General features: G+C 29.8%; 2 protein-coding genes and 1 non-coding gene across 4 annotated transcripts; 2 read left to right on the forward strand and 1 right to left on the reverse strand.

Annotated features, from left to right (window-relative positions):
* The first annotated feature begins 247 nt into the window (after nt 1–247).
* LOC130663046 (pancreatic lipase-related protein 2-like) lies at nt 248–8,499 on the forward strand. The gene is made up of 6 exons (XM_057462094.1): nt 248–764; nt 5,566–5,837; nt 5,924–6,194; nt 6,301–6,774; nt 7,468–7,846; nt 7,930–8,499. The coding sequence occupies exons 1-6, from the start codon at nt 572–574 to the stop codon at nt 8,054–8,056; spliced, it is 1,716 nt and encodes a 571-aa protein (XP_057318077.1). The 5' UTR covers nt 248–571; the 3' UTR covers nt 8,057–8,499.
* A 225-nt stretch (nt 8,500–8,724) lies between these two features.
* LOC130663045 (pancreatic triacylglycerol lipase-like) lies at nt 8,725–25,960 on the forward strand. 2 transcript variants are annotated; one of them, XM_057462092.1, is made up of 10 exons: nt 8,725–9,232; nt 12,880–13,079; nt 13,836–13,990; nt 23,630–23,749; nt 23,847–23,993; nt 24,096–24,324; nt 24,409–24,834; nt 24,922–25,048; nt 25,133–25,348; nt 25,456–25,960. In XM_057462092.1, exons 2-10 carry the CDS (start codon nt 12,881–12,883, stop codon nt 25,562–25,564), a joined length of 1,728 nt encoding a protein of 575 aa, XP_057318075.1. In that variant the 5' UTR covers nt 8,725–9,232; nt 12,880; the 3' UTR covers nt 25,565–25,960. The 2 variants fall into 2 exon arrangements, with proteins under 2 accessions (XP_057318075.1, XP_057318076.1); XM_057462093.1 differs by having other exon boundaries at nt 8,725–9,139.
* Nucleotides 15,526–15,739, reverse strand: LOC130664299 (small nucleolar RNA U3). The gene has a single exon (XR_008989340.1). It is a non-coding gene; the product is annotated as a small nucleolar RNA U3 (small nucleolar RNA).
* Nucleotides 25,961–26,383: the final 423 nt, after the last annotated feature.

Here is a 26,383-nt window from a genome sequence, read left to right on the forward strand (position 1 = left end):
AATATTGGCATAAAAAATTATCTTATTATTTATGAGTTTAAATTTCTCTTGATGCATAATTTAAATATCTATATATATATTTATAGATAGATATTATAAGTAATAAATATTTTTAGTTAAATTACCGAGTTATACCACAACTTTTATAGACTATTATCGCATCAACTCAGCGATGGTGTTGCGTCAATAACTTTTTTTTCTCCTAATGTGTATGTATCTTAAACGCTGAATGATGAATAATCAGTGACACCGAGAATCCCCGAGTTAATAGTAGTGAAGTATAATTAAAATAAATAACAATATCTAAGAATATAAATTTCAAAGTTTATTACAATCAAATTTTTTTAAATTACCTGATTATATTTATTATTATTATTATTATTGTTATTATTATTATTTATTATTTATTTTTAATCGTTTAAAATAATTAAATATATTTTGTCTTCGAAGAATTGACTAAAAATTAAAATTCAGATAAGTGACAAGGATTTAAAACAGTAATGAAATAAAATAATTTAGCGAAATATTGTTTTTTTTTAATTTTTTGGATACAAAAACAATTGTTTGTAAAATGTTTCTCAACGAGACACTCGTATTGCTGACGTATACAGCAAATATGATGGCGACTTTACCAAATGAAACAAATACACAAAATATTAGTAAAATAAATGTCATTGGTAATGACAACAGTGATTTGAAAAATAATTATTCTACTACAACTTTATCGCCTGAGGAAGAAGAAAATAAATTCAATTTGGAAGATGGTAAGTGTGTGTGTGTGTGTGCTTTTTTTTATGTGTACGCATATGATCATGTCAAGATGACACGAAGACAAAATCATTGACGACTTTACATCTGACTGTTTTATTCATATTTATTTTTTTATCAGTAAATGAAAATAATGAATATATGAGTACGGTTATAAATAATAAGTAAATAAATATGAGGATTATCTTATAAAATCTTGTGTATATTATTATCGTTGATATAATGGTTGCACATTCACACGCGAACAATGTTTTGACCAGCACATTCGACTTCGTACACAACATATTATATGTTGTATTATTATATATATTCTTTATCGAAGAATAAGAATACGTAGGTCATTGCGGTGATGTGATAACCAGGTGACCCTGACGATGAGAGAGATTATTTAAATAACAATTTGGAAATTTATATTGTTTTATATTTATTTATTTATTAATGGTTGGTTATTAAATTATAATGAAAGGCGGAGCAAAATTAAATTGCTGAAAAAATTATTATATGCAACTTGGAAAAGAAATAATATCATTTCTTTTTTAATTAAAATTTGAGAAAGTAATAAATTATTCTTTTTTTCGTAGTAGAAATTTATTAATCTTACGGCAACGTTTGAACATAATAAATAAAGGCGGCAAAAATTTTTTAATGAAAGAAAATTTAAAGATCAGTAAAAATAAAAATTTTTAATTATTTTCATAATTCATCAGTTTAATTTAATAATTGGATTTAAAAAAATAGGTAAAATTGATTTGAATTAAAAATTAAAATATGAAGGAGTGTAAAAGAACAAGGGGGGTGGGGTAAAATGGGTCTCTTACAAAAAAGGTTAATAGTGTAAAGTTTTTTACCAGTTTTACGTTTTTGAGTTCTCGAATAAATATGTATACAGTAAAAAAGGATTCGTCAAAATCAACACATGTCGTGTGTAAAACGATGGTCGAGATTATTTTTAATATAGTATGTGTATTGATTTGACAGTAACATATAAAAAGTTGCTTTCGTATAAAATAACATTTTCGTGTGTTAAAACATCAATCGATTGCGACAGTTCACAAAAAATAAATACTGCATGTTAAATTGACACCCAAACAGTGTTAAAAATTCCACACTCAGAATTTTAACACACGCTTTTTCTTACACTTCGACGATTCGTTTTTTACTGTGTAGTATCTATATGACTCAGCCATTAAAAAAAAAAAAATTGTAGAAGCAAAATAAGCATTTTTAGTATATTCGTGCTGAGTATGCTCAGTTTTTGAAATAATTTCTGCGAGCACATTTTGCCTCCCCCCTTCCTATATGCATATGGGTCATTCCATGTCAAATCGACCAATAGTTGGAATCGACACCTTTCAATTTGGACGAATTTTGGTCAGAAGTTTTCTCTCATCATATAACGAAGTTCTGCCAAGGGAAAAAAAATAAAAAAATTTTTTTCAAAAGTTATGCAATTTTGAAAATTTCACTAATTTTCCTGTTTCTTAAACTTATTCTTCAAAGATCTCGAAAACTATTACAATTACTCTAATGATCTGAGATAGGTTTTAAAGAGGATACTTAAAGGTACCAAAAACAAATTTTTTTGAAAAATTGAAAAATTCGCTTTTTGGGAAAATTTTGAAATTTCCAAAATTGCAAAAGTCGATGACCGCCATCAAATTTTTCGCTCAAATTTTTTTCGAGAGTACCTCTAATTGATTTCAAAAGATCCTGAAATTTTTGAGTGGGGGTTTTTTTTTGTTCAGAAGATATAAATTTTTGAATTTTAGGAAAAAAAAATTTTTCTTTCTTTGGCATTGACTGAATAAAACAATGATAAATTCACTTGTAATTTTTAATTTTAAGGCTCAAAAATTTATTTTAATGCAATAGAATCAATAAAAAACTTATTAATGTGATGTTTTTGTTTTTCAGCTACATTTTAATTTTAAATTGGATATAATTGTGTTAGAATGATCGTTTTTTCTTAGCCCCTTGCTGTGGTGTTGATTTCGCACTTCTTTTTCTCAATCTGAAAGTACATAGTATTATTAGTATACATGTATATTCGATTCATATAAAATTTCCATTGAAAAATAGCTTTCTAATAATACTATTTACTTTTAGATTGAGAAAAAGAAGTGCGAAATCAACACCATAGCAAGGGGCTAAGACAAAACGATCATTCTAACACAATTATATCCAATTTAAAATCAAAATGTAGCTGAAAAACAAAAATATCACATTAATAAGTTTTTTATTGATTCTATCGCATTAAAATAAATTTTTGAGCCTTAAAATTAAAAATTACAAGTGAATTTATCATTGTTTTATTCAGTCAATGCCAAAGAAAGAAAAATTTTTTTTTCCTAAAATTCAAAAATTTATATCTTTTGAATAAAAAAAAACCCCTACTTACAAATTTCAGGATCTTTTGAAATCAATTAGAGGTACTCTAGAAAAAAATTTGAGCGAAAAATTTGATGGCGGTCATCGACTTTTGCAATTTTGGAAATTTCAAAATTTTCCCAAAAAGCGAATTTTTGAAAAATTTTTTCAAAAAAATTTTTTTTTGGTACCTTTAAGTATCCTCTTTAAAACCTACCTCAGATCATTAGAGTAATTGTAATAGTTTTCGAGATCTTTGAAGAATAAGTTTAAGAAACAGGAAAATTAGTGAAATTTTCAAAATTGCATAACTTTTGAAAAAAATTTTTTTATTTTTTTTCCCTTGGCAGAACTTCGTTATATGATGGAAGAAAACGTCTGACCAAAATTCGTCCAAATCGAAAGGGGTCGATTCCAACTATTGGTCGATTTGACATGGAATGACCCGACTAGAAATTGTCCCAATACATATATTGGGCCCCAATTGGGAATCGTTGTGGCATGCCCAGTCAGGCTATCCCAGTCAAAATCCGATCGGGAACTTGTTGGGATATCCCAATGCAAAAATCACCTACCCAGCATCAGCTTTTCCTAAGTGGGACTCAATTGGGAACTGGTTGGGATAGCCCAATGCAAAAATAAATAACTTTGACTGGTTTTGCCACATCGGGACCCCATTGGGAACTCGTTGGGACAGCCCAACGGAAAAATAAATAACTTTTATTGGTTTTGCCACATCGGGACCCAATTGGGAACTCGTTGGGATAGCCCAATGCAAAAATAAATAACTTTGACTGGTTTTGCCACATGGGGACCCAATTGAGAACTTACTGGGATATCCCAACGCAAGAATAAATAACTTTTATTGGTTTTGCCACATCGGGATTCCATTGGGAACTCGTTGGGACAGCCCAACGGAAAAATAAATAACTCTGATTGGTTTTGCCACATCGGGACCCAATTGGGAACTTATTGGGATATCCCAATGCAAAAATAAATAACTTTCATTGGTTTTGCCACATCGGGACCCAGTTGGGAACTTATTGGGATATCCCAATGCAAAAATCACCTACCCAGCATCAGTTTTTCCTAAGTGGGACCTAATTGGGAACTCGTTGGGATATCCCAATGCAAAAATTATTATTATTTTAATAACTTTTATGATTCATATATAATCTGAAATGCTCAAAATTTGTTATTGAAATTTTTTTTTTTCAAAAATTTGATAATAAAAGAAATTTGTTTTTTAAACTCGTACACAATTCTTATGTTAAAATTAATTTTTTATTTATCTAAATGGTTTATAAATAATTTTATTTTATCAAATTTATTTAATTTTCAAATCAAATTGATTTTCACTTCTTTTGAATAGAATATTCTGTTTTGTGTCTCTCCCTCTTCTCTTTTCAATTTTTTCTAGTATAATTTTGATCGACTAAAATTTTTAATCGAAAATTACTTGAAGTACCCTGAGGTTTTAATTTGGTAATCCATTTGATCGTAAAATTTTTTAATATTTTGTTTACTGGCTAAAAATTAAACAAAGTACAGAATAACAATGTATTTATACAAAGAGTACGTCGATTATTCCATCACGGATTTTTTATTTCTTCAAGTTATTCTTTGGTATTATGATGAATATATTATTTACACTCACGCAATCGCATACGTGGGTCAGCGCAGTGGATAGCATCAAAGACTTTGGATCGGAAGGATGCAGGTTCGAGCCCAGCAGTCATCGGGATTTTTTCATCAGTCAAAATCATATATGATTCCTTTAAGTAACGCTTCTAATACAATAGATTACATTTCGGATCTAATTAAAATTAATTTATTTTTTTTTTTTGCAATTTATTATTTTTTTTAATAGGGATTGCACGTTTGGGATTACGTAGGTCTTACCCAATTGGGAACCTATTGGGATTGCCCGATCGGGGCCCAAGTACGTTTCTGCGTTACATCCCAATATAGGGTCCCCATTGGGCAACCCAATTGGTTCCCAAGTGGGTGCACCTAAAAATTTCTAGTCGGGGACCCATATAGATGGACAAAATTGAATTTTGATTTTAAAAAATCACAAAACATTAATCACTCCCCTCTTAAAATAAATCAGTGACAAGTACTCCAATCACTGAACATTTACTGCATAAATAGTCCCAAGTATATCACTAATTGAATCATCGATTCGCAGTGAATGTTCACTGATTCATTTTAAGAAAGAATACTTCCTTCCTATTGTAATAAATATGAATAAATATATAAATATTCAGTATTAAAATTTTAGTATTACGATAAATTATGTAATGAAAGCAATAAACTTTCATAATGATTTTAAAAAATGATTTTTGCTTTTAAATTTCGACAAAATAAAATATTTCGTGAGTACTCATTCGTCCTCTTGTTTACTAGATAAAATTTTTCTTTTTTTAGATTGGTATATGTGGCGATGTTATCAACCGTACGGTTGTTTTTATATCGGAGCACCCTGGTCAGGTGAAAACCGACCAGTATCAACATTTCCAGGTCGTCCAGAAAGCGTCGATCCCCACTATATGCTCTACACTCGTGAGCAATCTAATGATCCCTATGAACTAATGATAGATCGTTTAGACATTATTCGTCAATCGCCACTAAAAAATCACACAACTCTTTATTTTATCGTCCATGGATATCTCGATAATGGGGATAAGACATGGATTTTAGTAAGTTCATTTAAAAACTTATTTATTCATACTCACACGTGTTCTCATTATGAAACAATAATTTAATACTCATTACTATTGCGTAGAGAACAAAACGTGAATTACTAATACGTGAAGACTGCAATGTAGTTGTGGTTAATTGGATTGTGGGAGCAGGTCCTCCATATCCACAGGCAGTTGCGAATACAAGACTTGTTGGTGCAATGACAGCTAGGTTGGCAATGCAATTGATACAAGAAGCCGGTGTATCTGAACATCGCATTCATGCAATTGGTCACAGTCTTGGAGCACATACATGTGGTTACATCGGTTATTATTTACGTACACAGTACGGTTACAAACTTGGACGAATTACCGGTATACCACAATCATTACTATAATTACAATTCAAATAATGATTATTTTTTTTCTTTTTTTACGTAATTTAAATATTTGTAATAATTGTGTGTTTGCTAAAACGTAGGCTTAGATCCAGCAGAGCCTCACTTCAGTAATACCTCGCCAATGGTGCGATTAGATCCAACAGATGCTGAATTCGTGACAGCTATTCACACAGACTCGAGTCCATTTGTCACTGGAGGACTGGGAATTACTCAGCCAGTTGGTCACATTGATTTTTATCCCAACGGTGGACGTAATCAACCGGGATGCAATAATGGCGTGCTTAATTCAATAACACTTGAACGCGGAAGTTTTTTTCGTGGAATTAAAAGATTTCTTGGTTGCAATCATATTCGTAGCTACGACTATTTTATAGAGAGTATTAACACAAAGTGTCCGTTTATCGCGGTTCCTTGTTCATCATGGAAAAACTTTCAAGAGGGAAAGTGTTTTGATTGTATCAATCAGTACTGTCCTAGATTTGGATTTGATGCGCAGCCTGGAAATTATCATGCATCTGTATATTTGATGACTGCTGCTGAAAAACCTTTTTGCAGTTAGTTTTTTTTTATCTCGACGTTATTATTAGCAAATTGTCCAACTCCATTTCAGAAAAACCTCCATTTATGCGAAAAAAAAAGTAATTACATATTTGTCACCCACTGAAAAATATTAAGTTAGACAATTTGCTAATTATAACGTCGATCTATTACTTACTTTTATAAATTTTTAAATAAGAAAAAGTCTTAAATAATTTTAAATCAATAAAATAATTTCTTAGGTCAGTAAAAATTTGAAAAAATTTCAGAAATGATAAAAACTGCAATTATTTATTTTTTTTTACTTTGTGTTAATGAAATTCTGATGATTAATTGATAAATTCATCAGTCGATGCTCCAAAAATATGAGTACGAATTCATCGTGGATTCTTTTAAAAATAATCTTCTGAAAATTTTTGTCTTTCTGAAAGTAAATCTTTTTATTTTCTTGTAAGTTTTGCTCTGTTTAAAAATTTTTACTTTTTGAAAGATAAAATTCACAATTAATAAAATTATATTATTTTAATTATAATGAAATTCAGTTTTTTTATGATAACTTTAGTTTTTTTTCTGCGTGAGAAATAATTCGTTAAAACGACTCTCATTTTCTGGTGGTTTAAAATTAAAATCGCTTTCAAATAATAGTTTCATTTTATTTTTGGACAAAAAATACATACATTATTATATAAATATGAATGGATACTTTTTAGGAGGACATTACAGGGTTACAATAAATATATCCAAGACTGCGGAGAGTGTAGATCATGGCGGTGAAGTTGGTACATTTGTTATAAGAGTAATTGGAGCGGCTAATAATGACAGTAATAATAATTATGACCACGATAATGATCACGCCAGTGATTTAAAAATATCTGAAAGAATTGAACTTAGCGAGGCGTCAACGTATTACGAGCCCGGAAGTAGTCACACTGTTGTACTACCTGGTGAAATTGTTGGAACTCCACAAGCAGTTGAAATAACGTGGGAATATCGAACTTCTGTTTTCAATCCCTTAACTTGGCGTTTACTCCATAAGCCAAAAGCTTACATTGACTCTCTACAAATTGATAGTTTAGAGGCCGGGAAAGGGTAAGTTTTAAATTACTAATTAATTTATTATTTATTTTTATAATAATAATATACATATAAAACTTTTTTTTTTTTTTATACAGAATAACTGTTTGTCCTGATGAAAGTAAAACAATAACAGCCAATGAACCCAAAATATTAACAGTTGAAAATTGTCATTATCATGACACATCTGAATCAAATGCGATAACACATCAAACCGTAAATTGATTGATTGATTAATCAATAATAAAAATATATTTTTAAATAATTACATAATTAATATATATTACACTGTAGAAAATTTGCGGAGTAAATTATGAGTGAATGCGGAGTCGATGACTGTTCTTTTATTTAATCACCTCGGGGTAAAATTCATTCCGAAGGAGAGTTAATTTTAATATTAAAGCTCCGAATCGGAGTGAAATGTGGATTTAAATAAAATCCAGATCACTCTGAAATCACTTCGCCGAAAAAAACTCCACTTACTCCAGAACTCCGAAAGACGGAATGAATTCGGATGTAAATAAAATCCGTAATTACTTCGCATTCACTCCCGATTTTTTGCACTGGTATAATTACTTTTAATGAAATAAATTATCAGAATGTATGAGTGCGTGCGTATAAAATGTATATAATATTATTACTATTAAATATATATGATTATAACATAATTATAAAATAATTAATTTATTTATTTAGAAATGTATAATTAATGAATACAAACTTTATTAAAAATTCAAATATACGGCGCACTGGAATTTTAATTTATAAAATTTATATTAATTGTTTATTTTTACGTAATTAAAAAAGTGTTAAATATGAAGTAATAGGTACCAGTTTAAATTATAGAAAATATCGTAGACACTACCTAGACAAATATCAACGATTTGTTCATAGTAAATTTACCTATAATCCTATACGATGTAAACGTGGCACATATATATGTATATATATTTACTCCCAGTACAGGCGCACTCACCTGACGACTCAAGCCACAGGTAACAGTAGTGCAGGTAACCGTAGTAGCAGGATAACAACAGTGGCAGCGGGGGAAAATCCCTCATTCCTCGTATACACACGAGGCTTTAGCAAATCTTCTGTGCATTCAGTCGAGAACCGGTACTCTATACAGACGTGTCTTCTTTTAATTAAATATATTACATACATATACATTTTATTTATTTATTTCAGTGTTTTTTAATATAAACACATGATAGGATAAATAATTTCTGCAATTAAAATAAATGTTTCCAAGTGCAATTATATAAATATCGTGACAAATACATACACATATACCATCAAAAATTACATGTGAGCTATTTTAACTAAAAATATGGATTAATTGTCGTGCTCAATAAATAAAAATAATGATATGTGACATGCTAATTAAAAACTGATAACAATGTAAGTCACACTACATATTTTATAAAATATGATTTTTTTTTTTACGGAAAGTACCAGAAAAAAAAATTTTTTTAGCAAATGTGTGTTGTGTAAAATTATAAACTAATGACATAATTAAGAAGACATATATTTGTATACAAGAAGGCACATCAAGAATGTGTTATAATTAAAGATATTTTTATAAGATTAAGATGAATATCACTGTAAACGGTTTATGTTATAGATTTACCGCTATTCATGTCATTATTATCGAGATAACGGCTACTTGTTCCTATTTATTTATATTTTAAAATACACATACACAGCCATATATATATATATATATATATATATACTAACGCGAGATGATTATAATGAAGCACGCGACTGCGCTTTCTCCACGTAGGCGTCATCGCGTTTACCAACACACAACATGAACCGATCGTATCGATGTATATACTATAGATTGTATATTTTGTACGTTTAAATTAAATATGTTTACCTTTTACTGATGCATGTCTACATATGTACACAGTAGATGTAAATTCAAAATTAGTGCAGAATTGCTGAGTTCAGTTGTCTAGACTTAAAATATATATATAAATAAAATACTCCGTAAATATATTTTATTATAAAAGACATTAAAATCCTGGGTCATTAATTTCTATACAGACAACTTTCTTGCTCTATCGATGTATTTTGTTGTTAACAAATTTTTTGCCGCGAGATTTTATTCATTAAGGCACCGAGTCCACTGAATTAATGACTGATCAAGTTGGACGTATGTTTGAGAATGTTTATTTGTATCGATAGTAAATAAAAAAAAAATAAATAAATAAAAAGGATTTATATAAACGGGATTTTAGTAAGTGGTAATTCATGTGCCCGAGGCATTTTTTCACCGTATGATGCACGTCAACTTGACCCACCGCAATTCTACATATAGATAATTTTCACTCTCGCATTTACTTTCATACAAACTCTCTCATATCATGCGAACGCACAAATATCTGCGCCTTCTTTTGTAATAAAATAATTATTATTTTCACCAGTTTGATCTCCGGTAATGAAGATTTAATTTTTTACAAATTTATCACTCATCAATCTCGGTATTATTTTTATCTCGTTAAGGAAACACTTAAATTTGAAATATTATGATGTATGGGTCTGGTGAATGAACTTTATCTTTATTCTACCATAGAAAATCTAAGAAAAAAATCATATAGCGTTCGCTGATTTATTTTTACTCTGCAAGTACTTAATAAAAAAAAATTTTTTTGCAGTTTTTTTAGTCCCCATTTTTAAATTTGAGTACTAAGGGATTGAAATAAATTTTAGAAGAAATCTATATGTTTGAGAAAGTAGAATAACCATCACATCAGAAACTCGGTCGCGTGGTTTTCTGACCTGCTTTGAAAGTGGCATAACTTGTTCATTTTTTTTATTTGTTTAAATTATTTTATAAAATTATATATTTTTTTTTTTTTAATCCTTCCTTTCGAAATATGTCAAATATTTTTTTTTATATACAAATACTATTTTGTGCGAAATATATGTATATACCTATATATATATATGTTTCTTTTTGAAATATTCCTGAGGCGTTACACTTTCTATATCAGTCTACACATGAGATTCAATCTAGTGTATTTTTTTTATGTAACCTACTATTAAATTGTCATACAATATTTAATAAACATAATTTTTTTTTTATTATATAAATTTAGTACACTGAGAAAAAAAAGCTTTTGTGAAAACAATATTTTTTTGAGTAATAAATCAATATAAATTATTGCATTATTAATTTCATATTTAGCACGAAGAATCATTTTCTCGACAGAAAAAATCCAAAATTTATTTGCACTTTACCAAAAACTTGGTTTTCTTCGATTAAGAAAATTATTTTTATTGAAATCTTGAAATTTTTCCACCAAAAATATATTAGATTGAAAATTTTTAATAGCATAATTTATTGTGGTAAAAATATAAAATAATTCGAAAAGATTATTTTTTTCTCAGCAGTGTACTGAACCCAAAATTAATTTAATTCAAATCCAAGTTATTTGATTATAAAAAGAAAATAAAAATAGCACAATTCGTGAGTAGCCATGCAGCCGTTATAATCATAGTTTCCGCATCGCGCTTAATCTCTTGATATCCGACACTTTAGCATGCTCTTGCACGTGCAAGCAAAAGTGTACAATCAAATTGATCGACGATGCACGACGGCTTCCTACATACGTACAACACCGTGGAATATTACAAAAAAAAAACGCGATTATAAGCTTAAAGACCATTAGCCTTCATGTAATATCCTCATATATTAACTATTTTATTATTTTCGAAATAATAATGATAAATAATGTATTAAAAAAATTTATTCACGAATTTAATAAAATTATTCGTACATAAGAAATTTCAAAATTTTATTACGCGTAATAGTTTGCTTAAGTGCGTATTAACTTTTATTATTTACACATTTTCGCAATAGTCCGACGCAATGAATGTCAAATGGTATTAGAGTAATAAATAGTTATTACTATAAGAACATCAAATGTTATAAAGTGTTATGTAAAAAAAAATTTATTGCCAAACGTAAGATAAATTGGCAGAAAAACACAAATTTTTGAATTTATTTAAAATAGCCGATGAGGAACAAGAATTTTTATGCTCTCTCAAATATATTAATCTATACTTTCCCCCTGATAGCTTTTACGTTAGTAATCGTTTGCAAACATGTGAATACACTTTCTTTAAGACAAGATCATTTAGTTTACAGCATCATTTCAAAATTATGACAAATAAATACATAAAAAATACATAATAATTAATCATGAGTTCATGATAAATTATTATTGCCAATTATATATATTAATTTAATTTATATCCGTGTAATATATGGGTCTATTAATAAAAGTATATGTATATGATAGTTATTAAAATTTATGGTACAAAAAAAATATCGAAATTAAAATTACTGAGATAATTAAATTATTATTATATTAAGAAATTAATAGAAATTTAAAAAATAAAAAATTAACTTGCTTTTGAAATTTATATTTTATTTAAGTATAAAAAAAAATCCAAGCAGGATGTAAATCTTAATACATATGTTATATTATATTATCATTAATCATTGCTCATTACATTTACTTCCGGAAGCAATAAATTATATAAGATAAAATTAAAAAAAAAAAAATTAAATAAAAAAAAAAATACAAAAGCTGAGTAAAAATAATTTTTTTTTTGTTTACTTTTGAGTTAAATGAATTTTTTGTTTTTGTACGATACATAATGATGTGACTGCATGTTTAAGTAGATAGCGCACATATGTGTCCAGTACATAACATACGTAGAGAAAAAGTGAAATCTGCTCGGGTGTTGATACTTTGCATTGCTCCCGCATACTCAAGAATTAAAATTAATGTAAAGAATGTTCATTACGACACGTATGTTATTTTTTTTTCAAGGACTCTAATTTCATTTTGAACCTTGTCGTTACATTAACAAATTATGTATTTTGAAATTTGTTAGTCATTAGTATTTAGTTACTTACTTTTAATTTACTCAACTTATTTTTAACGACCTCGAGTCTTGTTATTAAATCATTTCTTTTTACTATTTATTTTAATTTGAAAGTAATTAATTAATAAATTTGTAAATTTAAGAATGAGGAGGATCGCGGGTCCGAAGAAAGAACTCATTATAACAACAGCAACAACAACAACAACAAAAGGCCCACTTTTAATCCTTTTCATTACGTTAACACCAATAGCTTATTCAACAGCCGCTGCAGCTGCTGGAATTTTAGATCCATGGCAATGGACACGAAGTGATAAAATTGAAGTCAATATACCCTGGTTACCATGTATGTAATAATAATTTACACATAGGGAAAGGTCGAGCAAAACGGGACTAAGTGGGCAAAACAGACCAGCTCAAAAATTTCGTGAAAAAAATTTTTTTTCCCAAATTGTTTCTACCCGTCATTTACGACTCTTGTAATCATTTTTGTACGATTATGAGTGTCCAAAATTATTTTTCAGGAAATGTTTAGTAGACTCAATTTATTATTGGGAACAAAAAATGTATATGGTGTTTTCTTCGCGGTATTACAATTTTATAAAAGTTATTTATCTGCAATAATTTTGTTTTTTCGGCATTTTTATTTACTAATAGTATTACAAATCTATATTTTTACTTTGATTAGATATAACCAATTTTATTCTACACAGGAAAAAAGGATTTTTTGGTGTAAAAAATTTTTTGTATTGTAAATTATCTTGGAACAAGACAAAAATTTTTTAGCTGAGAAAAAAATTTTTGAGCTAAGAAAAATTTTTGTCTTCAATTCATAATACAAAATATTTCTTGCGCCGAGAAATTATTTTTTTTGTGTAGTAATTTTTTTAAATAAAAGAAAACAAAATTTTGTAACTTTTTTTTGAAATCGGTCTAATGGCAACTGGAAATTTGGTTCAATTACCTTTAATGAAAGTAAAAAAAAAAGATTCACCAAACTCGAATGCACAAAATTCCATTATTTATTTTTGCGCTCCCGTTTTGCCCTTCCCCGATTGTATATTTATTTATTATAATATTTAATTATTGTGTTTATGTTTAGTTGAAAATGAAACGAGGTGTTATGATGAATTAGGCTGTCTAAATATAACAAGAAGCTGGTATCATTTGATACATCGACCGCTAAATGTCTTTCCACTACCACGCGAAGTTATCAATACAAGATTTATACTTTATACAAATGATAATCCTACCGAGGTAATTAATTAATTAATAATTAGATGGAGTCTTAGAAAATTTGAAATTTATTTAAATGATAATTAAAATTTAACCCATTGAACATTTCGTTGCTCTATTCTGACTTTGTCATCAGTAATAAAAAACACAAGTATAGTAATTAAAAATTAATTAAGATAGTAAAGTATGATTTTTTTTTACATTATGTATTTTAATTGCTGATGGGATCGTAATAAAGCGAAAAAACGTTGAATTTGTTTAATTAAAATTCTTGACAAGTCGCTCCAAAACCTCTCTATGCACAGACAACTCTACAGACCCAAGTCGAAATTCGAGTTCTGTTTTAATGGTAAAAGTATTCAAATGCTTTCTAGTTCAATTTGCCGCTTCCCCAAACGTCTGTTTTGATCGTATAAGATGACGCGGACTCAAAGTACAACCAAACCAGACCTACAAAATGCTGTTTTGATTGTAAACATTACCCACATTATTATTATTATTATTATTTCTACAACATTTTTTACAACGAAACCAGACGTAGAATAATAATAATAATTATTATTATTGTTATTATAGTAAGGATAATTATAATGAGTGTGCAAATAGTCTTTGAAATCTACGGACGCGAGTTCGAGTCTCACTTGGAGTACTTTTTTTTAATAATAATAATAATAATGATAATAATCATCAAAATCGTAATGATTAATAAACCATTAATTTATAATATATTAAAATAATAATAAGGTATTATAATAATAATAATAAAACAATTATAATTATAATCTATATTATTAAGAGAATAAGGAAAATTTTGTTCCCGCCATATCTATATGATAGAATTAGTTAATGTTATTGAAATTGGTATCATTAAATAGGTATTGACTTGAATTCGTGCCTTTTTATAGTTTAAACTCTTTTTAATTGCCAAGTATTGAGATAAATAGATTTATCTATATCATTCGAATTACATTTAAATTACGCGAGAAAAAAGACGATCGTATTTATTTTCTTTAAATAAATTAATACTTTAATTATTCTGTCATAAGTATGTTATTTATACCGCGTTACTTATTCTAAAATGACAGATTTTTGTACTCCCTTTTGGTTTTAGGAAGCTTCTCAAAGCCGAAAAATTCTGCATAGAAAAAAAAAGGATTCATTGACACAAAAAATCTTTACTCGCCAAGACAATTTTTGTATTTAATTCATAATATTTTTTAATGCAAATTAAAATTTTTTTCGGCGAAATATCTTTTTTCTGCGTATTTTATAAATCTAGTAGATATTTGGATAGTCACGTAGTGACTGCGGGTTACTCGTAATATTTTAATTATGAAAAATAACTAAAAAAAAAAGATTTTTTATTTCTTTGGTTAATTTATTTTGCTCTAAAGTAATTAATTAAATAAATTAAAAGTACTTGAAACTAACTGAAGTACATGAATAACTACTAATTTAGTTTTTAACTCTAAAATTTATGCATATAAAAATTTTGGTGGCTTAACGAATTGTCGGACTTTCAAGTCGGACTGAGAAAATTAATTTTTTATTGAATAACCACTCAGAATATCCACTTCCCAAGCCCCTCGAACCGAAGTTCGAAGGGTGAACGATCATCGATGACTGAGTTTCGGCTAAGAGCTGAAACTCAGTCTTCCTCACGCTCAGGGGAGAGGATTATTCCTCATCATCATGGCTGTATCGACTCAACTATAGAGTAGAGAGGATGTGAAGTTATACTACAGAAATGATCCTGTGAAGTATGATCTTAATTATTTTCTCTCTTTCGATGGGTTTTAAGATCTACATGACAAGTATTGGACTAGGAAAAAAAATTTCCCGCTTTTGCCACCTAGCGGCCGACCCGGAACTGTGTAAATTCCATCAGTTATTTCTACAGACTGTTGCCGAGGAGGTTTCTACCGTAACGGTAATCAGAAATACCCTCATGATAAATATTTTATTCCTGACACCTATTTTACGAATTACACTTAAATTACGCGAGATAAAAGACGATCGTATTTATTTTCTTCGAATAAATTAATACTTTAATTATTCTGTCACTAAATATCACTGAATGTCATTGAATATATAGCTATATTTTTTATATCGCGTTACTTATTCTAAAATGACAGATCTTTATAATACTCCCTTTTGGTTTTATAGGAAGCTTCTCAAAGTCAAAAAAGTGTGCATAGAAAAAAAAAGGATTCATTGACACAAAAAATTTTTACTCGCCTAAAGAAAATTTTTACTTGCCCCAAAAAATTTTTTGCATTATGAATTGGAAACAAAAATTTTATTTAAAACTAGAAAAAATTACTTGGTGCAAGGAATTATTTCTTGACTAAAAAAATCTTTTTTCTCCCAAGACAATTTTTGTATTTAATTTATAATCCATAAAATTTCTTGGTGCAAATTAAAATTTTTTGCAGCAAGAAATCTTTTTTTTCTACGTCTTTTATAAATTTAGTAGCGATATTTGGGCAGTAACGTAGTGACTGCGGGTTGCTCGTTATTACTAATATTAATAATATTATTGTATAAGATTCTTCCCAATTCAATAATCGTGATAATATTCGTGGATACTATACACGGAAAGAAATTTTTTTTTAAAATTACCGTTAAATTCACTGTAATCGTGGGACGAATGGCACGACCTAATCATTGGCCGGTAAGTGAGATAATTTTTAACTTTTTTTCAACAAATTTTACCGTAGTCTACTCTAAATTTTATTCGGTTTTCGGAAAATTTTATGAAGTCTAACCCCAAAATAAATAAATTTTTCTGTAATTTTTAATTTGAAAATGGTAATAAAAAAAAGCGCCGCATTATGTCCCACGATTAATTCGTTTTTTTTTAAATTATGAATTTTCTTATTTACCTTTTATGTTATTAATTTAATTTTTTTTTTGCACATCTTATACTCCGAGTGATGGGAGTGAAAATTCACTCCAAATTCACTCCCGCTTATTTACAGTGTGTACATAATAATTTCACATGTGATCGTGAGTTTTTATCTCCTCTCCCTTAAATATTTAACCCAATGAACTGTTGATTATAGACGCGTGGCTTACAACTCGGTTATATGAACTTACTAAAGTTCTTGGCTGCACATCGGTTGCGTAGCTTTGCGGTTAGCGCATAAGACTGGTGAGCGTTAGGTGGTAGGTTCGAATCCCGCGAGTTGCGATTTTTCGTCGATTATTTCTTTCTATGGTAATCTTAATTTAGTAAATAGCATAGGTGTAGTTATCCATAGAATCTAATAGATATTCTGCCTCTTTCACATCCTACCTCCAGAAGTTCCTCGAACTTCAGAGTAAAAAAAGTTCTACGTAAAAAATTTTTTTTGTATTTGAGTCAAATTTAATTATTTCATCATGTATTTATAATTTGGTAATAATTATGATTTTATAATTATAACAGTGGTGTTGCTTCTAACGTGTTGAAGTGTTTTTAGTTTCTTTATTTTTTTTTATAATAAATAATTATTGTATTTATTGTTATTATTATTAATAGTAATATTATTTAAAAAAAAAATAAATAAATAAATAATGGGTCTGAAAGGGGTTCGAACCCGCGCCCTCAGATCTAAAATAATGTTAACATTGTTATTATTATATTTAATATTATGATTATTCAACGTCTGGTTTCGTTGTAAACTTGTTATATTGGGACAAAACTCCTCGAGTTACAACTAAACCAGACGTATGTTCATACGGTACCCAATAACACAAAGTCTGTTTTGATTGTACATTTTTCTGGAATTAAGTCGAGAAAAAATTACAACGAAAACGGAACTTAGATTTCGACTCGGGCGAATTTCTCTGCCTAAAACATGTCTATCGTAAAATGAAACTATCTTTGAACTGATTACTCGAAAACATCTCTATCCAGAACAACTCTCCTCAAGCGCAAATCAGCTCCGAAACTTTTCTATTCAATGCCAAGACTATCCAAAATGACACTATCAATTATTGACTCAGTTAAAAAATAATCGGTAACTGAAAAAACACGAGAATTTCCATGTTAACTAACGGGTTTTTTCAGTTACCGATGATTCTCTAGTTCAATCGATCATGAACAGTGTACACTGTTAAAAATTTCTATTGCAATTTTACAAAAAATGTATTGGAAGCTAATAGACAAAACATTCAGCCATAATTCAAATTGGGTGTTGTAATTATACAAAACATTTTCCACTGTATTTTTTTTTTAATCTTACAAAGTAATTACATCCCAAGTAGTACACTTGCCGTTATGACATCTACACGGAGAAAAATGTTGGCTCAAAACCTACCAATTTGTATTATGCTGTCGACCAAACTTGAAACAGGAAGTGAAGCATCCAAAAAAATCTGTAAATCGGTTGACCCTGCGGGCCAGCCCCAAAACTTCCCGCTGTTTTCGAGCTCAAATAGTTCAATAATTGAATTTTATAGACCCATCTTCAGCACTTGAGGGGCCATATGATGGCTGTAGTGTTAATGTCTCGGTGTAAAAATTTTGGTGTGAAAATTTCACCGAATTCGGTGTTAAATTTAGATGGTGTGAATTTAAAATTTTTACACCGCCAAACGTGTAAATGGATAAGTCATGATAATTTTGCGTCAAGAAAATTAATCATAAAAATATTTAAATGTTTAAAATACTATTTAACCCCTAAACAAAATTAATGTAGTTATTGATTAAATAGTTTAAAATATTCAATGATTGTTTGTTGCTCATAAATCAAAATTACAACGAGTAACACGGAATGGTGTCAAAATTTACACCGAGATAATTTTACACCGTTATTTCACACTACACAGCCGTGTAAAGTTCTCTGGGTCCATTTTTACACCTAAATTTTTAACTTCCCGCTAAGAAAATTGTAAATTTTCAAAAATTCGGGAAGTTATTGGTTTCGGTCCGATTTACGAAAATCGAATTTCTATCAGATGTCGACGTTTTGAGGTCCTAGGAAGCTATTCTGACTAATTTCAAGATGATGTCCGAGTGTATGTATGTATGTATGTACGTACGTACGTACGTATGTAAATACCTGTATCTTTTGAACGGATGAACCGATTTTGAACTTTAAGGTGCCATTCGACGCGGATTGTCAATATCTTGAAGCCGAGAGGAAATTGAGCTTGGTCGGTAGGGCTCGTTCAGAGATATTCCAAAAATAAAGTTTTTTCAAAAATGTTTTTTTTGGATAACTTTTAATGTGCTCGAAGGATTAATTCCAAAATGGACTGGGCTCTAGAGCTTTATAAGCCGCGTCGAATGCCACCTCAACCATCAAAATCGGTTCATTCGTTCAAGAGAAACCGTTGTCGAAAGAATTAAAAAAAAAAATTTTTTTTATTTTTCCTGAAATATCTCAAAAACGACTCGATAAATCGGATCCAAAATTTTATCAGCTTTAGAACTTGACAAAACGCATCGATTGCCGCCTTAATCATCAAAATCGGTTAATTCGTTCGCGAGATATCGTGGGAGAAAGAAATGCTAAAAAATGGTTTTTTATAAAACAATGGCATACAAAAGTATTTGCGAGCTCGTAGAGCTCGAAAATGTATTCACAATAGTGTTTTCGAGCTCAACGAGCTCGAAAACAGCGGGAAGTTTTGGGGCTGGCCCGCAGGGTCAACTGACAGACCGATTTTTTACAGTGTGATGTTGGTTCAAAACAATTAATTACTAACATCATTAATCCGATAAGAATCATTACAAAATTGTTAGTAAAATTTTTAGTTAAGTACGGAAATAAAATAAAATAAATAGTATAGGGCCAGACAAAGTAAGGACACTAAAGAAAAAATTTCCTTTTTTTTTTTTAATGAATCAATACATGATACATTATAGCTCATTTGCTTAATTAAACTTCTCCAGGGTTATCTGCTTTCTTAAAATTCATTAGTCAAAAATACTCCAACCAGTGATATACTTGGGACTGATTCGCAGTGAATATTCACTGATTATTTTCCGACTGGAGGGTAGATTTGATAGCTGCATTTCTTAACTCGTTGACCTGTACACGATTTCGACGAATGGTTATAGTCACAGCAATCTCCCTTGTCCCCGCACTGCAATAAAAAAAATTTGTAGATCGGTTGACCCTGCAGGCCAGCCCCAAAACTTCCTGCTGTTTTCGAGCTCAAAGACTCAAAACCGTAATTTTAAATATTTTTAACTTGACAGATACAAGCACTCGGCCATGATTCTGAAAATAATCGCCGACATCTGATGAAAACTTTATTTTCGCGAATCAAGGTGAAAACAGTAACTTCCCGAATTTTTCGAAAATCTTTGATTTTCTTAGCGGGAAGTTAAAATCTTTTAATACCATATTAATAAATAATAATCATTGTAATAAATACTAGGGTCATATACTGTAAAAAGATTGCGGAGTGAACGCGCATTAAATCCAGAGTAAATGCGGAGCGGTTGATTTTTTATTTATTTAATCTACTTGGAGTGAAACTCACTCCGAAGAGGAGTTTATTTTAAGATCAAAATTCCGAGTCGGAGTGAATGCGGATTTAAATAAAATTCAGATCACTTCGAAATCCTTCCGCTGAAAACAAAACTGTCTATTTACTCGGTACGTGCCCTGATTTTTTCTTAACTCCAAGTGACAGAGTGCATTTGGATTTAAATAAAATCTGAATTCAATAAAATATGAACAAAATATTTAATATTGCACTGTAAAAAATTTGTCAAGTGAACGCGGTTAAAATCCGGAGTGAATGTGGAACGGATGACTGTTTATTTATTTTATTCTCTCGAAGTAAAGTTTACTCCGAAGGGGAGTTTATTTTAATATTTAAACTCCGAATCTGAGTGAATACGGATTTGAATAAAATTCAGTACTACGATAAAAAGACAAATTCCCTATTTACTCCGTATGCAGAGTAATTTTTTTGTAAAAACTCTAAAACTCCGAATGATAAAGGGGATTCGGATTTAAATAAAATCCGTAATCACTACGAATTAACTTCCGATATTTTACAGTGTAATGTATAGATTTATAAAAATATCAATTATATACATACCACATCTCCTATATCTTGACATCCTTTCTTATGTGTAATACAACTCTCGGTTAACAAAATAATGGCCAGTACGATACCCAAAATTAAATAAATTTTTATCGACATTTTATTTATTCAATGATTATACTGCTCAAAATATTTGAATAAAAATATATTTATTCTTGTGAGAAACAAAATTCAAAATTTATTTATGCTGACAGTTATTACGAGCACTGTGGAGTAGCAATTTCAGTATAATTGGTAATAGACTGATTCATATATTTATATATATATATGAGTACCTACTCAAAAAATTTTATTAAATTTTTTTTTTTAAACTGATGACAGTGTTGCGAGGCAAAAACACCTTATATAAGTCATATTTAGTTCAACGAACTCCAATGATGATCATCATTTTAATTAACATTTGATATAAATTTTTATTTGAAAGAATAGTCTTTATTTTTTAGTTTCTTTCGATAATTAGATATATTGTTGGGGAATAAAACGTCGTTTGACGTAATTAATTTCAAAAATAGATAATAGATAATAAAGTAATCACGTGAAATTAATTAAATTTCAAACTCAAATTTTAAAGTCGTAAAATTATTCGGAGTGTTCATGGATTTTAATTCACTCCGTCACTCGGAGTTCCGGAGTTTATAAAAAAATCACTCCGAATACGGAGTAAATAGGGAGTTTGTTTTTTCAGATGAGTGATTTCGAAGTCATCTGAATTTCATTTTAATCCGCATTTACTCCGATTTGGAATTCTAATATTAAAATAAACTCTTTTTAAGTTTCAATATTAAATTAAACTCCCCTTCGGAGTGAATTTCACTCCGAGGGGATTAAATAAATATGAGTGTGAATGACCGTAAAGTTAGCAGACGGTTGACCCTGCGGGCCAGCCCTAAAACTTCCCGCTATATTCGAGATCCTTGAGCTCAAAAACATTTTTGTGAATACGTTTTCGAGCTCTTCGAGCTCGAAAAAAAACGTTTTTTGCCATTTTTTCTCCAATGATATCCCTCAAACGAATTGATCGATTAGGATGATTGAGGTGGCAATCGACGCGTTTTATCAAGTTCTAAAGCTGATCCAATTTTGAAATTGATTTATCGAGTCGTTTTTGAGAAATTTCAAAAAAACTAAAAAAATTTTTTTTTTAATTCTTTCGTTAACGGTTTCTCTTGAGAGAATGAACCGATTTTGATAATTGAGGTGGCATTCGACGCGGCTTATAAAGTTTTAGAGCTGATTAGATTTTGAAATCAATCCATCGAGCAAATTAAAAGTTATCCAGAAAAAACATTTTTGAAAACATTTTATTTTTGAAATATCTCCGAACGCACTCTACCGATTAAGCTGAAATTTTTACCGCTTCAAGATATTAACAAGCCGCGTCGAATGACACCTCAAAGATCAAAATCGGTTCATCCGTTTAAAAGTTATAGAATATTTACATACGTATGTACACACATACATACACTTGGACATCATCTTGAAATTAGTCAGAATAGCTTCCTAGAGCCTCAAAACGTCAAGATTTGATAGAAATTCGATTCTTGAAAGTCGGACCGAAACCAATAACTTCCCGAATTTTTGAAAATTTACAATTTTCTTAGCGGGAAGTTAAAAATTATTGTGCTCATACGAAAAATTATTATGCTGTATCACAACACTTACTACGCGCGAGAAACTTATCGTTAATCTTTAATAACAATTATTTGCATACATTATAATAATTGTGATGCGGCACAATAAGTTTTCATAAGAGCACAATAACTTTTTGGATGCTTCCCTTCCTGTTTCAAGTTTGGTCGACAGCATATTAAAAATTAGTAGGTTTCGAGCCAACATTCTTCTCCGTACGTGTATAAGATATCAGTTTTTTGACAAATCGATAAGGCACCAATATGTTGACAAAACGATTAGATATTTATGTCACTGGAAAAATATCTACTTAAAAGACTTGACACAAGCGACGACAAAAGTAAATTACAAATAGTAGTAAAATAAGTCATCTAAACAACTTTTTAATTGACATAAGACAGGAAAAACAACACAAATTTTCTCTGTCTTCGGAACCAACATTTGCACGTCGTATCTATACCAAAAAAGATGACGGAGACAAAAAAAATATTTGTCTTATCATTTTAAAAGACATCTTAAAGTTGTCTCTGTGCTGCTTAGGTAGTAATATTACAAAACATTTTTCGAGCGTTAGTCTATTAATCTTACACTGTAAGTTTTGTAATTTTACAAATCATATGAAGCTCTGTTAGATTAATGATATTATAAAGCAGTTTTGTAATTTATATAAATAACATGTTATTTCGGATAGTCTTGGCATTGAATAAAAGTTTCAGAGTAAAGCTTGAGCTTGAGGAGAATTGTTCTGGATAGAGATGTTTTGAAGTAATCATGATTACATGAACTGCAGTTCAAGGATAGTTTTATTTTACAATAGACAGGTTTTAGGCACAGAAATTCTATAGAGTTGTCTGTGCATAGAGGTTTCGGAGCGACTTGTCATAATGCCGCTATCGACGTATTAACTAATAATTTTATTTTAAAAATTCAGATACAAATAAAAAAAAATTAATGTCTATTATGTAAAATTTATTTTAGGGCCAAGTTCTTATCGTGGGGAAAGATAAGTCGATAAAAAGATCAAATTTCGATCCGAAACGTAAAACAAAATTTATCATACATGGATTTATTGACACACCACTGAGTAACTGGGTCAAGGTAAAAAAATATTAAAATTAAAATATGTATGACATGTAATACTATTATTTATTGAGCGAGTTTTTATTATGATACATATTATTACCATCCATAATAGGAAATGAGAAATGAATTACTCCAGCATGGTGATTACAACATTATAATCGTTGATTGGGCGGGAGGTAGTTTACCTCTGTATACCCAGGCTACTGCAAACACTAGACTCGTTGGCTTGGAGATTGCGCATCTTGTAAAACATCTCCACGTAAGCGTTTAATATACAGTAATTTATCTATTGTATTGTAATTTCAAGTTACATATCAATGAAAATTATATTTGCATGATAAAAACTTGAATTTTTCTTCAGATGAACTATGGTTTGGAGATGGGTGATGTTCATCTAATAGGCCACAGTCTTGGTGCCCATACTGCAGGATATGCCGGAGAAAAATTGGAAGGTGAAGTCGGACGTATAACAGGACTAGATCCTGCGGAGCCAAATTTTCAGGGTATGCCAAGTCATATCCGCTTAGATTGGACCGACGCTCAGCTTGTCGATGTTATCCATACCGATGGGAAAAGTATTTTTTTTCTAGGTAAATTTCACACCATTTTTCAAATATTTATCAATAAGATGTGTTGTAAAGATTGTTAAATAGACTGTAAAAAATTTTGTTAAGGATATGGAATGAGTCAACCGTGTGGACACTTGGATTTCTACCCAAACAATGGAAAAGAACAGCCCGGATGTACTGATTTAAGTGAAACAACTCCTTCACTACCACTTACACTAATCAGAGAAGGTCTTGAGGAAGCGTCTCGTGTCCTTGTTGCCTGCAATCACATCCGAGCAATAAAACTTTTTATCGAAAGTATAAACTCAAAGTGTCAGTATGTAGCGCACGAATGCAATAACTACGCGAATTTTCTCCGCGGTGAATGTTTCTCTTGTAAAAGTAATAACAGTCTGAGTTGTGGTATTATGGGTTATCATGCTGATCAGAGTCCCGCTTTGGTGAAAAGGTTAGCGATGGGTCAGTCTGCTGGTACATCATTACTTGGTTCGAAATTTTTTGTTTCTACCGGCAAAGAAGATCCTTATTGTCGTAAGTAAATTATTTAAAATTTCTTCACCTTTATGTCAACTATTCCTCTTTTTTTTGTTTATTTAATTTTGTCTTTTGAATACGTAGGTAGACATTACAGAATAACAATGAATTTAGCAAGACCACCAACTGCTGAAAGTTGGGTCCAAGGTTTTATGAAAGTTACACTACACGCTGAAAATGGGATCATACGTAACATGGATCTTACCCCAAAGTAATTAATTACTTGACAAATTATTTTCATGAACAAATTAATCTGTTATGTATTAAAAAAAAAAACGTGTGCCTTTTTTTTTAGTGGTTATATGAGATTAGAACATGGGACAACGAGAAAAATAGTCGTGGCGCACCCAGGAGGTGCAGCAAATGACATGGGAAAGATACGAAAAGTTGAACTCGCTTGGACGTACGACATGGACGTACTACAACCACGATCACTTTGTTTTTTTTGGTGTAATGATAGGCTGTATGTTGATAATATTGTTGTTGATATAATGGAACTTCCAGGACGAGGGTAAACAAATTATTTATTTTATACAAACTCATTTCACTTTGTCTTTATTTGAGAATCCAATTACTGTAAATTATTGTTAATAATTTTTTCTTTTTGTAATTATACAGGAAGAGAGAAACGGATTTCTCGAGTAAACTCTGTTCAATTCAAGGCCGCAAAAATTATGCTGAAATAACGAGTGGTTCTAGTGCCGCCTTTGTTGATAATTGTCGTTAAGAAGGATATACATTTAAGATATAATATATATAAGGTGCAAGTTACCTTCAACACTCTTGTTGTCGTCAGTAAAACTTATTACTCAACGTTTTACATCCGCGTAATTTATATTAGCCGACAATATGTACAATATTATGTAAATAAGAAATGTGAGACAAAAAAAGGCATGATATTTTAGCGGGTTACATCTACTTTACATCAATAGACTTTTTTTTTTACAATTACGATGTTTATTACCGCATTGTATATTTTCGCGCATTTTACAATATGTATACGCTTATGTCTAATTATATTATTTTTTTATACTTTTTATATTATTTTATTTTTATCATTGTGATATATTATTATTAGTCCATCCGATTAAAAGAAAATAAACAATCTTATTTTAAATTACAATACTATTTGTTATGATTTATTTCTTGCCGACATGTACACTGTAAAAAATTGGGAGTAAATTCGGAGTGATTACGGGGTTTATTTCAATACAAATTCACTTTGTCACTCCGTCACTCAAAGTTTTAGAAAAAAATCACTCCACCTACGGATTAAATCGGGAGTGTTTGCTTTTTCAGTTAAGTAATTTTAGAGTGCCCGGGTCGAAAAATATGATCTGTTTTAAATCAAATACAAATTTTAAGTTATTTCTTCAATATTTATTTTTGTTTCTATTAAAGTAATATGTGAAATTTAATCGAGTTTTTTCCGTACTCTCTAAAAACGATTTAGTGAAAATTATGTGACAATCACTATTTGGCAGTTAATAGTCACTTATTGCCAGTGAACAGTATACTACTATTTGAATTAGTGACATACTTTTCA

The sequence above is a fragment of the Microplitis mediator genome, chromosome 2 (genome assembly GCF_029852145.1).
Source record: "Microplitis mediator isolate UGA2020A chromosome 2, iyMicMedi2.1, whole genome shotgun sequence".
NCBI lineage: Eukaryota > Metazoa > Arthropoda > Insecta > Hymenoptera > Braconidae > Microplitis > Microplitis mediator.

What these genes read in the sequence shown, in the direction of transcription:
- LOC130663046 (XM_057462094.1), top strand. Translation starts at nt 572, where the DNA reads ATGTTTCTCAACGAGACACTCGTATTGCTGACGTATACAGCAAATATG. An exon ending in GGGATAAGACATGGATTTTA is followed by an intron (nt 5,838 to 5,923) that starts GTAAGTTCATTT and finishes ACTATTGCGTAG; the next exon opens with AGAACAAAACGTGAATTACT. An exon ending in AGTTTAGAGGCCGGGAAAGG is followed by an intron (nt 7,847 to 7,929) that starts GTAAGTTTTAAA and finishes TTTTTTATACAG; the next exon opens with AATAACTGTTTGTCCTGATG.
- LOC130663045 (XM_057462092.1), top strand. Translation starts at nt 12,881, where the DNA reads ATGAGGAGGATCGCGGGTCCGAAGAAAGAACTCATTATAACAACAGCA. An exon ending in GAAAAGTATTTTTTTTCTAG is followed by an intron (nt 24,325 to 24,408) that starts GTAAATTTCACA and finishes AATTTTGTTAAG; the next exon opens with GATATGGAATGAGTCAACCG. An exon ending in CAAAGAAGATCCTTATTGTC is followed by an intron (nt 24,835 to 24,921) that starts GTAAGTAAATTA and finishes TTGAATACGTAG; the next exon opens with GTAGACATTACAGAATAACA.